Below are 15,991 nucleotides of genomic sequence, written 5' to 3' on the forward strand. Positions count from 1 at the left end.
CCATACATGAACATTCAGAAGTTCATCAAGGATCTTCCAGAAAATGAAACACATCTTGTTTCATCATTCATTGAAGACAACGTCTCCACTAGAAGAGCATGAAGATTATGGTTTTGTGATTTTGTCTCAGATAGATGGACAAACTAAAGTTTTCATTTAAGGTTTAACCATATTCTTTAAATGTATCCTTTCTGTAAAATATCATGACATGAAAAAATAGATGTTTTGCAGAAATTATGTTTGAAATGAAAAGAAATCCCATTTGGAGCAACGAGCTGCCGAGGAGTAAAAGAACTCGTCAGAAATTCTGCAACACGACTAATGTTAGAAAATGGTCAGAAAGCATCTACTCAAAGCACCTGAACCAGAAAGAACCATAATTCGAGAAAAGTTTTATGCGAAGATCTTACTGAAAACATAAATAAGAAATAAGTCCAATTAACGAAGGACCACACAAGTCATGTTTTTGCGATTTCTCAAAAAAAGCAAATAAGACATATAATCTAACCACTACAATAATGGAGCATGGAACACTCAACGACTACAAAAGGCGAACAACTAAGAGTGGTTTGATATGACCATCTATCACAAAATGTTGTCGGTCACAACTGACAATAATGTGAAGATATAATTCAACTCTGAAGTCCGAATTTCAAATCCATCAAGATTTCTATATATATCAAAACGGAGAAAATTTGAAGACATCGATCATTTTTTTCAATTTTCTTTCAAATATAAATTTATAATATTTCTCTTTCTATTTTATGTGTTTTATATTACAAGCTACGATAATTAGTTAAACAAGTTTCTATTCATATACAAAAGATTAATATTCTAATAATATTTAATATGTATGAATAAAATTTCTAAGTTTTCCCCTTCGTGTATTGTTTTCAAAATAAATATTTACTATAAATCTTTTGGTAAGAAACGAAACAAGGTTGTGCTTAATGTTGCTAAATGAATCTGCTTTAGGAATCATCAATTGCGATTATGTCGTTAAGCTGTGAGGAGCAGTCTATAAAAAACGATGGACACAAACCGACATAATTTTGGTAAAAATAAATTATATATATATATAAGGGTTGTTACCCTGCACCCAAGGGTGCAGGGTAACCGTGGGCGACAGCTGAGCTGGCGCACAGCTGTCGCCCACATGTGCATTTTCTTTTTTTTAAAAAAACAACGTTTAGCGATGGTTTTTCAGATTCTGTCGCTAAACGTCTAATTTTTTTAAAAAAAACCGGACAGAGGGGGACATAGGGGCGTTCACAAAATCGATTCTCCCGTCCAACCTACCGCCCCACAACACAGAAAAGTTTGAGAGAAACTCGAGCTTTTAAATTCCTTTTTATTCATAAAATTGTGAGGTTTCAAGCAAACTGTGCTTTTGAGGCGCACGGAAAAATTTTTATTTGAGCCGCACTTAGATTCACACATACATCGAACCAAATTTTTATTTCTAACAACTTCGATTTACATTCACGCACATATTTTTATACCCGAGGTTTTCTAACACATTCACGCACAAATTCTACCGGGAGTGAGAAATTTTCCGACAACATCGAGTTACCTTCGGATTTGAGGCGCACAGAATAACCTTGCACGAGATCTCCAGATTTGCCTTCAGTTGAACCTCACTTTTCTGTGTTGTGTTTCTCTCAAACTTTTCTGTGTTGTGGGGCGGTAGGTTGGACGGGAGAATCGATTTTGTGAACGCCCCTCTGTCCCCCTCTGTCCGGTTTTTTTTTAAAAATTAGACGGAATCTGAAAAACCGTCGCTAAACGTTGTTTAAAAAAAAAAGAAAATGCACATGTGAGGGTGCAGGGTAACAGCCCTCTATATATATATATATATATATATATATATATATATATATATATATATATATATATATATATATATATATTAAGGACTAAATCGGGAACATGTCAAAACATTAAGGACTATTCCCTGTCATTTTATTGAACATAACTTTCTGAAAATTTGAGAGTCAATTGTTTTTTAGGATGATAATTATTCGTCAATAATACTTATTATACTTAATATTTAATTTTGAGTATAGAGATGAATAAAGTCTGCCAAATTAAAAATTAATATAATTATTCATAAACAAACAAAAAAAAAAGATTGTTTAGTTATACACATACAGGACACTGAAATCCAAGTAAAATATTTATTAAAATAAAAGATAAAAAAATGCCAAATGGTAGACCCAATCAAAAAGTTTATTTTAGGAAAAAGGAGAAAAGCACAACAAATGATATATTCTTATTTAGAGTAAATTTGAAGTCTGAATTCGAACTACTATCACCTGTTGGAATCTAATCCTAAAGTTTCAGTGAGTATCAGATGCCCCAGTATCAGTTCATCATAAAGCCCCATCCCGGAGCACACTTAACCAATATTTAAAAGGGAAATTAATATCATTAATTTTTCCATCAGAAATGGAAGTAAATGGGGATAACTTTAGAACAGTATCTCAATCGTATATTTAAGAGTTTATATCTCCACTGCACGCATAGTTAATCTCAATGCTGATAGTGTTTATGTGACAAAGCACAGACCATTAGATCAACGGTAGTTTGAACTCAACCGAAAAAAGGATGGATGATATTGAAGTAATCAAAGAAACAAATATATGTGATTTTTCTACCTAATAACATTAAAGTGCACAATAATTTCGTATTCATCATCTTATGTAATATTTCATAAAATAATTTTAAAAATTAAATTATAAACAAACACCATTAATTTTTAAAAGTTGGTATCTAGATCATATATAGAATAATTTTATAATAATATATTTAGCTATATATTTGTTATATATCGGGTGAGTCTATGCTCCTCCAGGAGTCATACACCCACATCTTCTTTGATTGACACGTGTCTCATTGCAATGAAGATTTTGAATGACATTGCTTAAATATGTTTTTGCTCAAATATTACCATGCAAACATAATGCTACTCATCTATTGGTCGGAAAATATATATTGTTTTTATGATGATCAATCATGTTTGAATTTTAATATTATTTACATCGTTTTTTAGTATCATGATATAGTTTTTTGTGCATTATAAGGAGTTCAAATTTAATTTTAGTAAATATAAATTTTTTATAATATTTAAATTTTATCACATAAAGTCTTAAACTTTTAATTGAATCACTCAAAATTGAGTTTTTCAATTTTATACGGTAGGAAAAAAGTCAAATAATAAATAGATAGTAAAATAAAAAAATAAGAAATATTTTTCAAAAAAAAAAATTAGAAAATAAGAAAGAATCAGAAACTCGAAACTTATCAAATCAATTAAAAAGAGAGAAAAAAAAATCAGAAACATAAAATAACCAATGAACCATGGTTAATGCAAAACAAACCGTTCTAAAAAAACAATACAAAACCAGAAAAAGAAAGTTAAAAAATAATATAGTGGGACACGTGTCAATAAAAAAGAGATGAGGTGTATGACTCCTAGAGGAGCATAGACTCACCCTTATATATCCAACACTAACCACAAAACTGAAATTTATTTGCACATTTTAAGAATAAAAATTTCGAATTCCGATTTCATTTAAATGAATGTTCAAAATCAATAAATTAAAAATTGTTAATACAATGTATAACTTATTGAAAAATTTGTGTATTATGATCTAATGCGAAATATAATGTGACGTTTCGTAGCATTTTAAGTATTTTCGAGAACAAAACTATGTGAAAATAAGTTGTTTGGTAAATTTCTTTGAAAGTTTTGATTTAATATATAATGAAAAAATTAAAAATAATGAAACAGTACTTATCACAAAGTTTACCACTAGAGTGTGTGTGTGTGTATGTATTACAATGTCCCACAGTGATATGATATCTTTATGATTCTGAGAGCATTAACACACTAAATTAAAGTATTAATTAGGAATATATGTCCAACATTGGTCAATGGTGTGAAATTAAAATTAATAATAAAGCCAATAATCTTTTAAAATAAATAAAATAGAATAGATTACCTTAAAAAAGTTCCGTTTCTTTCTAAAATTTTATGATTAGGTGCACGAGTAACATCAAAACATTAAACAATTGTGTTTTCTCTTAGTAATTGTAATATCTAATTATATTAAATAATATTTCAAAGTTTGCTATATATGGATATCATTAAAAAAATATACTTTGAACCAATATTGGAAAATTAAGGGCAGATGTTTAGTACTTGAAAAGTCTAAATCCGCCATGTCTATTGGAATATTGAAGCTCAAAATTCAACACAAATATTCTACAAAGGCATCTGGTAAAGTTTGATCAATCACGTATGATTATATTGAACACGAGGTCTCGATATAATTGGCTCATTAGGGCACGGTTGATATGATAGTCACAAAGATAGACACAGTTGGTGGATAGTATATCAAAATTATATATATATATATATATATATAGGGATATTAAGGCTGTCGAGGAAACCGGTAACAAAAAATAAAATCGTATGTTTTGACTTATATAGAGTTTTTTGTGGATGCAAATATTTCGATAGAGTACTCTTGAGCTCCAGTTGTCCATTCTTGTCTTTGAAAATGACGAGTTCTCTCATGTGACAATATGGCATATATAACATATTAGATCAAAATTAGTGAGAAAAAATAGCTAGGGTGGTTATATATTTATATATATATAACTGACTTGCGCAATAAATTTTACACCACACCAAAAATCGTTTGATATAATAAAATACGACTATAATATTTTTTGGGTAAAATCTCAAAAAAAAAAAAAAAAATTCGCATTTTTTTAGTTACTACCATTTTGTTTTTTCCATACTGATTAAGAATATCATTAAAAAGTCAATTATATGAACAAAATTCATATTTTATTCTTATTTAATGAGAATTTTAATTATAAAATATAATACAAATTAAATAAGAGAATATTAGTAAAAGAAATAAAAAAAAATTACTACTAACTATAGAAATTGAACTTATATATTTGAAACAAGCGCAAAATGAACGTAATCTATATATATATATATAACCAAAATAATACTTAAAATGATACTCTTAATTTTAAAACTCTTAAGTTTTAGGTTAATCATCTATAGATAGACGTGTAAAAATTGCATGTGTTGTAAAAAAAAAACTTGCCATGATCAAAAGATTTCAACTCTTAATTCAAAACACTAAAAAATATTGGTTTTTTTAGTACCACGAGATCTTTTCCACTGTAATGGCAGAACTCTCTCCAAGATTTCATACTTTTTGTCCGTCCAATAGCCATAAATGTGACGGGGGCAAATCTCTCGAGTCTAAGCCTAATTTATAAAATGCAGTGAATAGTCATGGCAGAACTAGTTTATAAATTGATATTCTTGCCAAATAAAAGACCAATTCACTCTGAAATAATCTGTAAATAAATTCCTGTTTCACTCGAGTCTAAGCCTGTGGGGATTTTACGTGTACTACCTTAACAAATGCAGTGAATAGTCAGCGTCACATTGAATAGAGAGTATGGATGCAAGGGAAGATATGGTCCACTATATTTAATGGGTCCCTATATGGACCAATTTTCTGGTCAGTTTAATATCCTATCAGTTTCTTGCAGTAATAAACAAAGGGCTGGACCGAAACGAGACAACGATCGAGAGAAAGGGACTCGCGCGTTCCATCTAACAATCTGAAGATCGATCGACATGCTTCATCAGTTCACCACTTGCCTTTCTTTTTGTGCGGTTTTCCTTTCAAAAAAATAATAATGGAATTTTACTTTTGCATGATACCCCAACCTTTTTTCTGTCTGAAAATTATGCCAAAAGCTTCGGGAACTTCTAGTATTTGATTTAATTTAATTTCTTTCCTTCTTACATACAGCCAACTCGATTGATCTATCAATACCCACTGCCAGTTGAAACTACAATCAAGAAAGGAAAAAAAAACTTAAGATACAAACTTTGCTAAAAAAAATATTCAACAACTAATTTATACTAAACTCTACTAACATCTTTGATGGCAGCAGACCCCGATCGAATGGTTTTTTTGATTTGTTTCTTTCCTCCACATTTTGTTGACATCTTGTGCAACTTTGATCGCATCTAGCGTCGCACCGGATATACCTTTTCTAGCGAAGCCAACGGCGTAGAGTCCGGATTTTCCTTTCCATGCATTTGGAAATCCGTCCCGAGAAAATAATTCATTTTCCTACGAAATACACCAAGAAAATTAGGTGAAGAATGTTACCTTGTAAATAAATTTATATGAATTAGAAGAAATATACAAATATGAAAAAGGGTTAAAAAAAAGAATGAGTAAATGAAAACAAGTAGTTTTTCACGATTTCTTGATTTTGCTGACGTTAACAGCAGGTAGTTTTTTCAAAACAAATGTGTCCATTTATTTAATTATCATATTGGAAATTAAAATCAATCATTCTTCGAATGGAAGGGTCCTAAAATCTCTGCAAATCTGTTACCAATAATTATAAGATCATGTTTGTTAGCATAAAATAGATATGTACAATACAATCCGACTTGTGACAAGATTCGAAATATTAGAATCTAGGACGAAACTTTCTCTGCTGTCACTTTGAACCAAACTAAATTTTACAAACCTATACATACAGATACTTGCATATTCATGTATATATATGTATAGGCATCACACATACTTGTGACATATATGAGCAACAAGATCCTCACCTTTAACCATGATAGAACATTGCTAGTGTATCCCGTGGCGAAAATAACCGAGTCGATTTCGAGAACTTCCCCATCGACAAGTTCAACTCCTCCATGCAAAAACTTGTTGATTCCAGGAACTATTTTGATATCACCAGATTTAATTCTTGAAAGTGTGCCTGTATCCAGAACTGGTGTTTTGCCTTCACTGTTTTTGAGCTGCAAAGGACCCAAAGCTGGCCTGTTTAAGCCATACTTTTGTGTGTTCCCAAGAATCAGTGTTGCTGCTGACAGCAGTATTTTATCCACAATCCAAAGTGGCATCCATTTTGATAATGTCACTGCCAACTCAAATGTTGATTTTCCCAAGATTTCCCTTGGCAACACATGGACCTATATATATATATATTCAGTCAAGAAACAAAAAAGAAAGTCCTATTTAAATGATTTTCAGATATTCTGCCATATCTCATTTTAATTAAATCCACTGAATCATTTAATTTCATAGTGTATAAAATAATTAAAAACATAAATTTATTTTTCTTTCTCGTTTTATGAAGCATGTTTACAAACTTTTAAACATGTATATGGAGAAATTATGCTACAAATAGATCAATTAAAGAACATAAATATATTTATATTTTTGTTATATTCGAATTTTGGGATAATTTTTCATGTAAATAATGGTTACAAACAAAGCTTTTCCGTAAGGAAAAAATTACTCACAGGACTGCGAACCACCATGGATGGAATCGCATTATGATGGCAAAGATCGAGGCAAATTTCCATCCCAGAATTGCCGCAGCCAACAACCAAAACACGCTTTCCACTATAAACTTCCCCCGTTCTGTAATCACAAGCGTGGGTTACATTCCCTTGGAACTCCTCGAATCCTTCGAACTCCGGCACAACTTTCTCCGCATTCTCCCCAGAAGCCACCACAAGCCACCTGCATATGTACTCCACAGTCGATTCATTCATCTTCACCGTCTTCACACGCCACATGCCACACGTTTCATCGTACCTAGCGGACTGGACCGATTCATTGAATCTTGGATCAATCTTAAAATGCTTGGCATACGATTCAAGGTATCCGATGAACTGATTTTTCGTGGGGTATTGCGGCAGGTTCTGAGGGAAAGGGATGAAGGGAAGCTCGCAGAACTGCTTTGGAAGGTGAAGTTTCAGACGATCATACGTCCGGTTCTGCCACAACGAGGCAATGCAGTTATCTTTTTCAAGAACTACAAAGGGAACTTCTTGTTTTCTAAGGCAGGCGCAGACCGCTAAACCTGAGGGGCCTGCGCCGACAATTACCGGGCCGTTCACGAGTATGCAACGGCCCGAAAAATAGTCGTCTTGATCCAATCTTCGAGCCATATTTGGCAGCACACTATGATCACAATGGTTCATCAAGATCGTTGTATGTTCTTGAAATGATCCGAACTTACAAAAATAATTTAATCTTGAGTGAGCTAGGGAGATCTGTTGCGAATGTGGAATGTTTGAATGGCGAAGGGGACAGAAGAGGGAATAAAAGCAGTGAAAGTTTAGTTTGAAGGAATATGTGGAGGGGGGATTACAGGTATGGAGAGGTTTAAATAAAGATATATTGTGCTCTTAAAAGAAGCTTCGTAATTAGGATTTGAAAAATCGTGTCGTTTTCGGATTATTAATTTCTCATCAATTATTCACTTCCTACGTGTCTCAAAGTATCGGAGAATTTGTTGACTCGTTAATTAATTTCGCAAAATGGTCAAGCGACCACCACAAATTACGACTTTAATTACTAACAACGTTTAATAGTTGATGGATGGTATTATATATTTATTACTCAATATATTTGGGGCCAATAATTAAGAGCAGTCGCATTTAGAGTGTCGTACGATTTACAAGATTTGAAATACATCAGTACTATTAGCTATAGTTTTTAGGAAAATGACAAGTATTGTATAAACTTCTGAATCAGATACAAGATTGTGTTCGATTTTCATGAACTGTAAAGTGATTTGATTGATGAAGAAAAATTGTTGGGAGCATTAATTATCGTATGTAGAGCTATCGAAATATGATTTTTAGGTAACATATGATGTTGAAGATTTTCGAGTTATCCTGTTATGATCACTTATAATGTTTTTTATGTAGTTTAAATGTGTGTGTACAAATAAACTTAAAGCAATACAATCAAAAAGTTATCAAACTTAGAATTTTCTTTTGTAAGCACGAGTATTGATGATCAAGTATGCAAGTTGATAATGGAAATTTGATGATTATATATGTTTTTAAAATGATAATAGAACTCATAGTCGCAATACTAGTTGGATAAACTGCACTAACAAACTTCTATGAGATAGAATTACCAGAAAAAAATATTGGTTTGAGCAATCGAATCTGTTACCCTAGTTAAGCTCTCATATACTCCACTAACTCAAAAATCTGTATATGGGATTGTATAAATTTTTGTTGAATATGTATGTGTAGATAGACATACGTATGGTTGAGGGAAAACTTTGAAAAAATATCACAAGGATATATTTTTTTACAAAAATAATTGTCATATTATCACAAGGACTCATAAGGGATATTTCAAATTAATTAATAAATCAATTTGGTTTTTTATTAATATTTTTAGAGACCCCTAAGTGAAAACTATATTTGTTTGGAAAAAAAGCGTTAGAATGAAATTTTCTGTTCTAATGGAACGATTCAGGACGTTCTACAAATTCATATCGATGTTTATGTTATGTTATATTAAATTAATAATTAAGGATGATATATATATATATATATATATATATATATATATATATATATATATATAAGATAATTATTTATAATTATTAATAAATAATTGAGAATAGATATTTTTAGTAACAAATCTTGATTGTACCAAAATGATTTTTCTAATTCATACACAATTAGAATATATCAATACATAAATCTTATCATATCACCAGCATTTATGAGTCCATGATTTTGGACCCTAAATCGGACAATCCTATTGCAAGTTTGACTTGGCTAAATATTTTGTCTGAACTATCATTGCCATATCTTTCTTTACTCATATAAGTAAAATCTGAAATGATAAGAAACGGCCTCTAATTAGACCATTTGACCATCTAAAATCTAAAATGATATACTAGCATTAGGAATTAGGATGAGTTTTGTTCAATCCAATCTGCACATATTAATTCAGTTTAGTAATTTGTGTGAATTTATAAGTGATCCATTATATACAAAATCCAAATACTCTTTTATCAAAATGTAAAATCTCGAGTTCGGGATGTGATATTGTTTGAGAATACATTATATTTTTTGGTCATATGACTTGCACGCATTTCATTATTGATTAATCCACGGTGTCGCATATTAATTTTGGAAGCAACAATTATCCATATTAGAGGACGATCAAAATTTGACGTTTAAGTTATAATGTTTAAAAATTAGAGTTGCATTGTTATTATATAGATATACATAGTTTATTGGCAAAAGAAAATAAGCGCTCGATCTTGCAATTGATATCAGAGTTAATATCACATAGTCAATATTCATTGATGACAGTAAGTGTAATTAGTGAGATGATGATTGTTGAGAAAAAATAATTGTTTATGTTATGAGAGCGATTGAAACGTGATATGATATGATTTAAAAGATTTGATTTGAAATGTTACAAATATTTATGACTTTTGGTAAACCGGTAATAGTTCGATCCAACATGTAGAGCGCAAATAACATCATTAATCAAATAAAAATTCAAATATTATTTGGTTAGAGGGAGCATAAAGGCGGCCACCAGCTCACACTTGTGAGATTCAGTAATTTAATTTTACTAAAATGTAATTAAAAATTTACCCTTCATGCTCGTGATTATTAAATAGTATATATAATTTGAGGCTGATATACCACCGTTGGAGCATGAAAGTATTTCCCTCATCCAAAGTCAAATTTTATGAACAATAATTATAACAAACCTATTATTTTCAATCAAATCAATATTAATTAATATCAACCCCATGGCCATGAATTATGTGAAACCGATGTTTTCGTGATGTTGTTCCTAGAATAGGCATGCTTGTTTGCATTATATGAAAGCAATTTTGTTTAAAAATCTACAACACAAAACAATATTACTATGATTTTTATTTTATTTTTCAAGAATTTATTTTACATGTTCAAAACTGATAATTATAAATATAAAATCAATTATCATAAATAAATTTGAACGATTTGTTGAATGAAATAAAAATCATGTTTTTTTACATAAAATTGTAAGCAACAACCATATATATATGAGTAGGTCTCATGTGAGACCGTCTTACAGATCATAATATATGAGACGGGTCAACCTTACCCATATTTACAATAAAAAGTAATACTCTTAGCATAAAAAATAATATTTTTTCATGGATAACTCAAATAAGATATATGTCTCACAAATACGACTCGTGAGACTGTCACACACAAGTTTTTGGTCATATATAATACCTCATTTTCCTTTTAACAAAAAAACAATATTTGAAAAATATATAATTTTGGAAATGCCGGATAAATCCCAAAGATACCCAAGATATTTGTTTTTTGGGGAAGGATTTAGTATTGTGCTTAAATCAAGCAAATGATGGGAACACCAAGAGTTGACTGCTTGACCTAATGGCCTGCCTACTAATTATGTAAGACTCTCTGTCAAAATTGATTTGGACATATAAGATGTATAAAAATACACGGACTCTATATAATCGGTTAAGAACTCAACCTTTTTTGGGGTTGAGTTAGGTCCAAGTTCCAATCTTAACATGGTATCAGAGCCCAGGTTTCACCGTTATGTGTTGGACTGCTTATAATTAGGTCACCCGTTCTGCCCATAATTGGCTCATTTGTAAACTCCACGCTCCAGATGTTCATTCTTGGGCGTTAGAGGGGTGTGTTAATTGTCCCACATCGGTTGGATAAATAACTTTTAAGTGACATATATTGGCTTGGACAATCCTCCCCCCTAGAGCTAGCTTTTGGGGATGAGTTAGGTCCAAGTTTCAATCTTAACATAATCACATTAAAATCGCACATTTGAATGTAGTGTGAGAGTCATGTCTATGAAATCGCAAATCATCGACCAAATGCAGTTTATCAATAGATTTTGTATTTGTCGGATCCCTCTCAAATTCGAAAAGGAAAATTTTAAATTCTTTTCGTCAATATCAAATAAAGATAATCATTATTATATATTTTTATTTTATTTTGTTATGCACACTCTAATTTAAGTATAATAATCGAGACTCCATTATTTCTTCACAAAATAATGTTACATTTGACATATAGATAATTGGGAAGTCGGCCACAAGAAGAATAATAAAAGCAAAGTTTATATCACAATCTATGAGTGGGCACGAGACAATGGTGCCCAGTGAGGCGTCCACGTGATTTAGGTAATAGGGACTGCAAATTGCACCTGCCATCGTAGCCTGCTTCTCACTACTCACTATTTTGAACCATACTCAAGCATGCATTTGCCATATATATATATATATATATATATATATATATATATATATGGGAACACCTATCATGGACATCTATGCAAGCATCGGTGGGATGCCATTTTGCATAAACAATAGATGAACACGCCACCTAGTCGGTGTTTACATGATTGTTCTTGGTAGATTTTATCATTTCAATATATCAATATATTTATGTGAACATCGATAATGTCACATTCACTTATTGGATGCACAATTTTTCTTGTTTCATCACATCCAAACTCATCATCGGTGCTCACATAAATATGCACAATGAGTGTACAATATATTAAAAATATTATTAAATATATGCCCCAATACACACGTATTACGTTCTTATATTGTACATATTTTCGTTTTAGTAACGCAGATTTTGTTATATATTTATTTGTTTTAGTAACTGTGGTTACTGATTTAGTGAGTTCATATGTCTTTTTTCCTTTATGAATTATATTAATATGTAGTTGAACTCTTTAATCAGTTTTTTTTTTTCCTTTTTGAGTTTTGGATGAACTTGTGTATGAAAAAAAAACAGTGAGTGATATTTGTGGAATTCCGAAATTGGTTTCCTCATCCACAGTCCACACCATATATTTCCTCTAGGCTTCTCTCACACCAAATATACAAATTAAATTTCATATAATAAATTACATATGATTGAAATTGAGACCACCTAATAATAAAGCACACATAAATACTGTGATATCTAATCGTCCCCCTACATTAAATTTGCATGGGCTGAAAATTTTGTGTATACACACACACACGTATACCTACATTATGATATCTCATGGATGGGCCCGTCACCCCTGGTGCATCCATTGCCCAAATGGAAGACAGATACTCATGTATTCTCCTATAAATAACATGTTTGAGTATTTAATCGATTCATTCAATATATTATTTTTCAGCAGCACACTTAGCTGCTCTCACTTATATTATCAGTCTCTGACTTGAGCGTCGGAGGGGTTACGCCAGGACACCCTCCTGACCCTCTTCTAACGGTCTTATTCATGATTTCAGGCTCGGACAATTTTGAAACCCGCGTCTGGATTAGTAGCACTTACTGGAATCAGACCTTAAATTTTCCGTGAGTGACACACACAGATATGTATGTATCTATCTATATATATATGCTCACACACACACATACACGAGTTAGCCATAAATATTAAACTCATTTAATTTTGTACTATCTAACACCTACTTACAAATTTCACGTTGACAATATTGCTAAAATTATATTATTTGGTCCCAATTCTTTGACAGCCAAGTGCCAACCGTTGTTCGTACGTATATAATTTTTGTAGCAGCCTCATGTAATAAAACTATAGAAAGGGACTCCACATTCGTTTGTTTATTATCGAGTGTGGAAGCTTTCGGTTGCTTGATTTCTTACCAAACCCTTTTGGATAACATGCAAGAATTTTAATTTATGAACTACATCTATCTCGCCTAATCAAGACGATTAAGAAAATCACGCACGCAATGGTAGGGGGAGTTAAGGAGGAATCGTCGTATAAAATAGCAGAAGATTATAAGATCGAATACTTGTCATATACAAACGCAAATCATATACTTAAGTTTCATACATATTCAAAATTATAGATTTGATTTACTTCGGTTTCAAAATTTTTTTAAGACAATAGATTTATAAGTCAATTATAATCAAATAGTGCCTTACTTAAATTGAAATAACGAATTAATGATTAATTAAGCATGGTACATGTGCATCAGCTAGCTAGGTTAGCTGGTTAATTAGCTGAATCTCTTCTTTTCATACAAATTCGGATTTTCATCCAATATAATGAATTTGGATCTGAGAACACAGCCAACCATATATATATATAATTACCTAATTATCAATTCACTACAAATCAACAGTTACGCAGGCTATGTGCATCTTCTTTATCAAAGAGGAAAATCTATCGAGTAAGTCTCTTGTGAGACGGCTTCACGAATCTTTATCTATGATACGAGTCAACCATACTGATATTCACAATAAAAAATATTACTCTTAGCATAAAAATTAATATTTTTTCATGGATGACCTAAATAAGATATATGTCTCACAAAATACAACTCATGAGACCGTCTCACACAAATTTTTGCCAAACCTATAAAATTTTTGTGCGCACTAACATACTTATATATTTATATAAATATACATGTTTATAGAAAAATGTGTATTTGGTTTGTTTATTTGTCTATCTGTGATTTTAATTTTGTGATTTTAATTTTTTACGTTGTCGTATTTCAGTAATCAGTATTAGTCCTTATCTTTGTTTTTTCCCTCGATTTTAGTTTTTTTCAACGTAGTGCTGATGTGTCACAAATGCGACGTTTATGCATGTGACACTAAACAATTCCGAAATGGATTCTTCGTGTTTATGACTTCTTGTACAGAAGATTGTAAAATCCTAACTAGAAATATATAATCTTGTCGTTTTGTTTTGGCGTTTCCATCAGTAAATCAGATTGTATTCACATGCTCTAGCTAGTAGCACATTAAGCTATTTCTATGACTGATCGGGTGGGATAAGCCACATCTTCTCCTACTTTCGTTTCCAATTTAATTATTCTGGATATAACTTAATAATATTCTCATTTTTTTATATATAAAAAGTACAATCAATCAAATTTCCATGCATAAAAGCAATTTTTTTAAGAGATTCTTCACATATTATACTAATAAAAATGATTGGCATGGAGCCGAATTTTGATTAGCTTAGGGTCCCATATATAAATCGATCCTTTAAAATATATAATTTCCCACCATTTTGTTTTACCTAATAATTTGTTTATTTTGATCAACAACTTCAATCAATTCAATCTTTTTAATGACCTAAATTAATTAATTTATAGACATAGACATGCACACTCATCGCGTCTAAACGTGGAGCGATATTGTCGCATTTACGTATGAAAATCCTCGAATTATATATATATTTTTAAAAATAAGTTTCACCATTTAAAATTCTAAATATTTAATATTATACATATATATAGTTCCACGATCAATTCAATCTACTGTATATAAAAAAAATTCCAATTCAACTTATAATCAAATATTACAATTATAAATATCACATGGATCAGAATTAGAGATCTAGCTACGATATATAGTTACAAAAAAAAAAAAAAAATCCATTCACATAATTGGGTAGGTCCTTAGCATGATCCTTTCAGTCTAATATGAATTATTATCTATTGATCAGCTACAACTTATTACTAATATATTTGGCTATAAGGACATAAATGGAAAAAAAATTGGATGTTTGTTGTATTAAATAAATGATTATGTCTCTTGTGAGACGGTCTCACGAATCTTTATCTATGAGACGGATCAACCCTACGATATTCACAATAAAAAGTAATATTTTTTCATGGATGACTCAAATAAGAGATCCGTATCACAAAATACGATTAGTGAGACCGTCTCACACAAGTTTTTGTCTAAATTAAATTATATTGTGTTCACTAAAATACAAGAGCCATATGGCCTTGTATATTTGTTTTATATGAGTGTTTTAATCGCTTCACACAACTGAGAAAATTACATTTTTTGTCATATATAACTAACATATTTCTTTTTAAATTTTTCGTTATCGGTCATTATACTATTTTAGGTAACTAGTTTTTTTTCTTTGCATTTTTAGTTTTTTTTTTATCGGATTTTTAAAGTGACAATGAAAAATGACAGAATATCACTGAAAATTGTTGACGTAACGATGCATATTACTTATGTGTCTGATGTTTCGTTAGCACTACTCCGGAGAATGGACCAAAAGTGAATAAAAAGGTGAAAATTAGTGGACTGAGA

The 15,991-nt window shown here is 30.9% G+C and overlaps 1 protein-coding gene across 1 annotated transcript; it reads right to left on the reverse strand.

The window, feature by feature from the left end:
• Window positions 1-5,385: 5,385 nt before the first annotated feature.
• LOC140814507 (probable indole-3-pyruvate monooxygenase YUCCA7) lies at window positions 5,386-8,201 on the reverse strand. The gene is made up of 4 exons (XM_073173521.1): window positions 7,382-8,201; window positions 6,677-7,048; window positions 5,981-6,179; window positions 5,386-5,892 (listed from the first exon to the last, which is right to left on the reverse strand). Exons 1-4 carry the CDS (start codon window positions 8,066-8,068, stop codon window positions 5,870-5,872), a joined length of 1,281 nt encoding a protein of 426 aa, XP_073029622.1. The 5' UTR covers window positions 8,069-8,201; the 3' UTR covers window positions 5,386-5,869.
• Between the last annotated feature and the right edge of the window lie 7,790 nt (window positions 8,202-15,991).

This window comes from Primulina eburnea, chromosome 15 (genome assembly GCF_022965805.1).
Source record: "Primulina eburnea isolate SZY01 chromosome 15, ASM2296580v1, whole genome shotgun sequence".
In the NCBI taxonomy this organism is placed as follows: domain Eukaryota; kingdom Viridiplantae; phylum Streptophyta; class Magnoliopsida; order Lamiales; family Gesneriaceae; genus Primulina; species Primulina eburnea.

What these genes read in the sequence shown, in the direction of transcription:
- LOC140814507 (XM_073173521.1), bottom strand. Translation starts at nt 8,068, where the DNA reads ATGAACCATTGTGATCATAGTGTGCTGCCAAATATGGCTCGAAGATTG. An exon ending in CCATGGTGGTTCGCAGTCCT is followed by an intron (nt 7,049 to 7,381) that starts GTGAGTAATTTT and finishes ATATATATATAG; the next exon opens with GTCCATGTGTTGCCAAGGGA. An exon ending in ATGTTCTATCATGGTTAAAG is followed by an intron (nt 6,180 to 6,676) that starts GTGAGGATCTTG and finishes TGTATTTCGTAG; the next exon opens with GAAAATGAATTATTTTCTCG.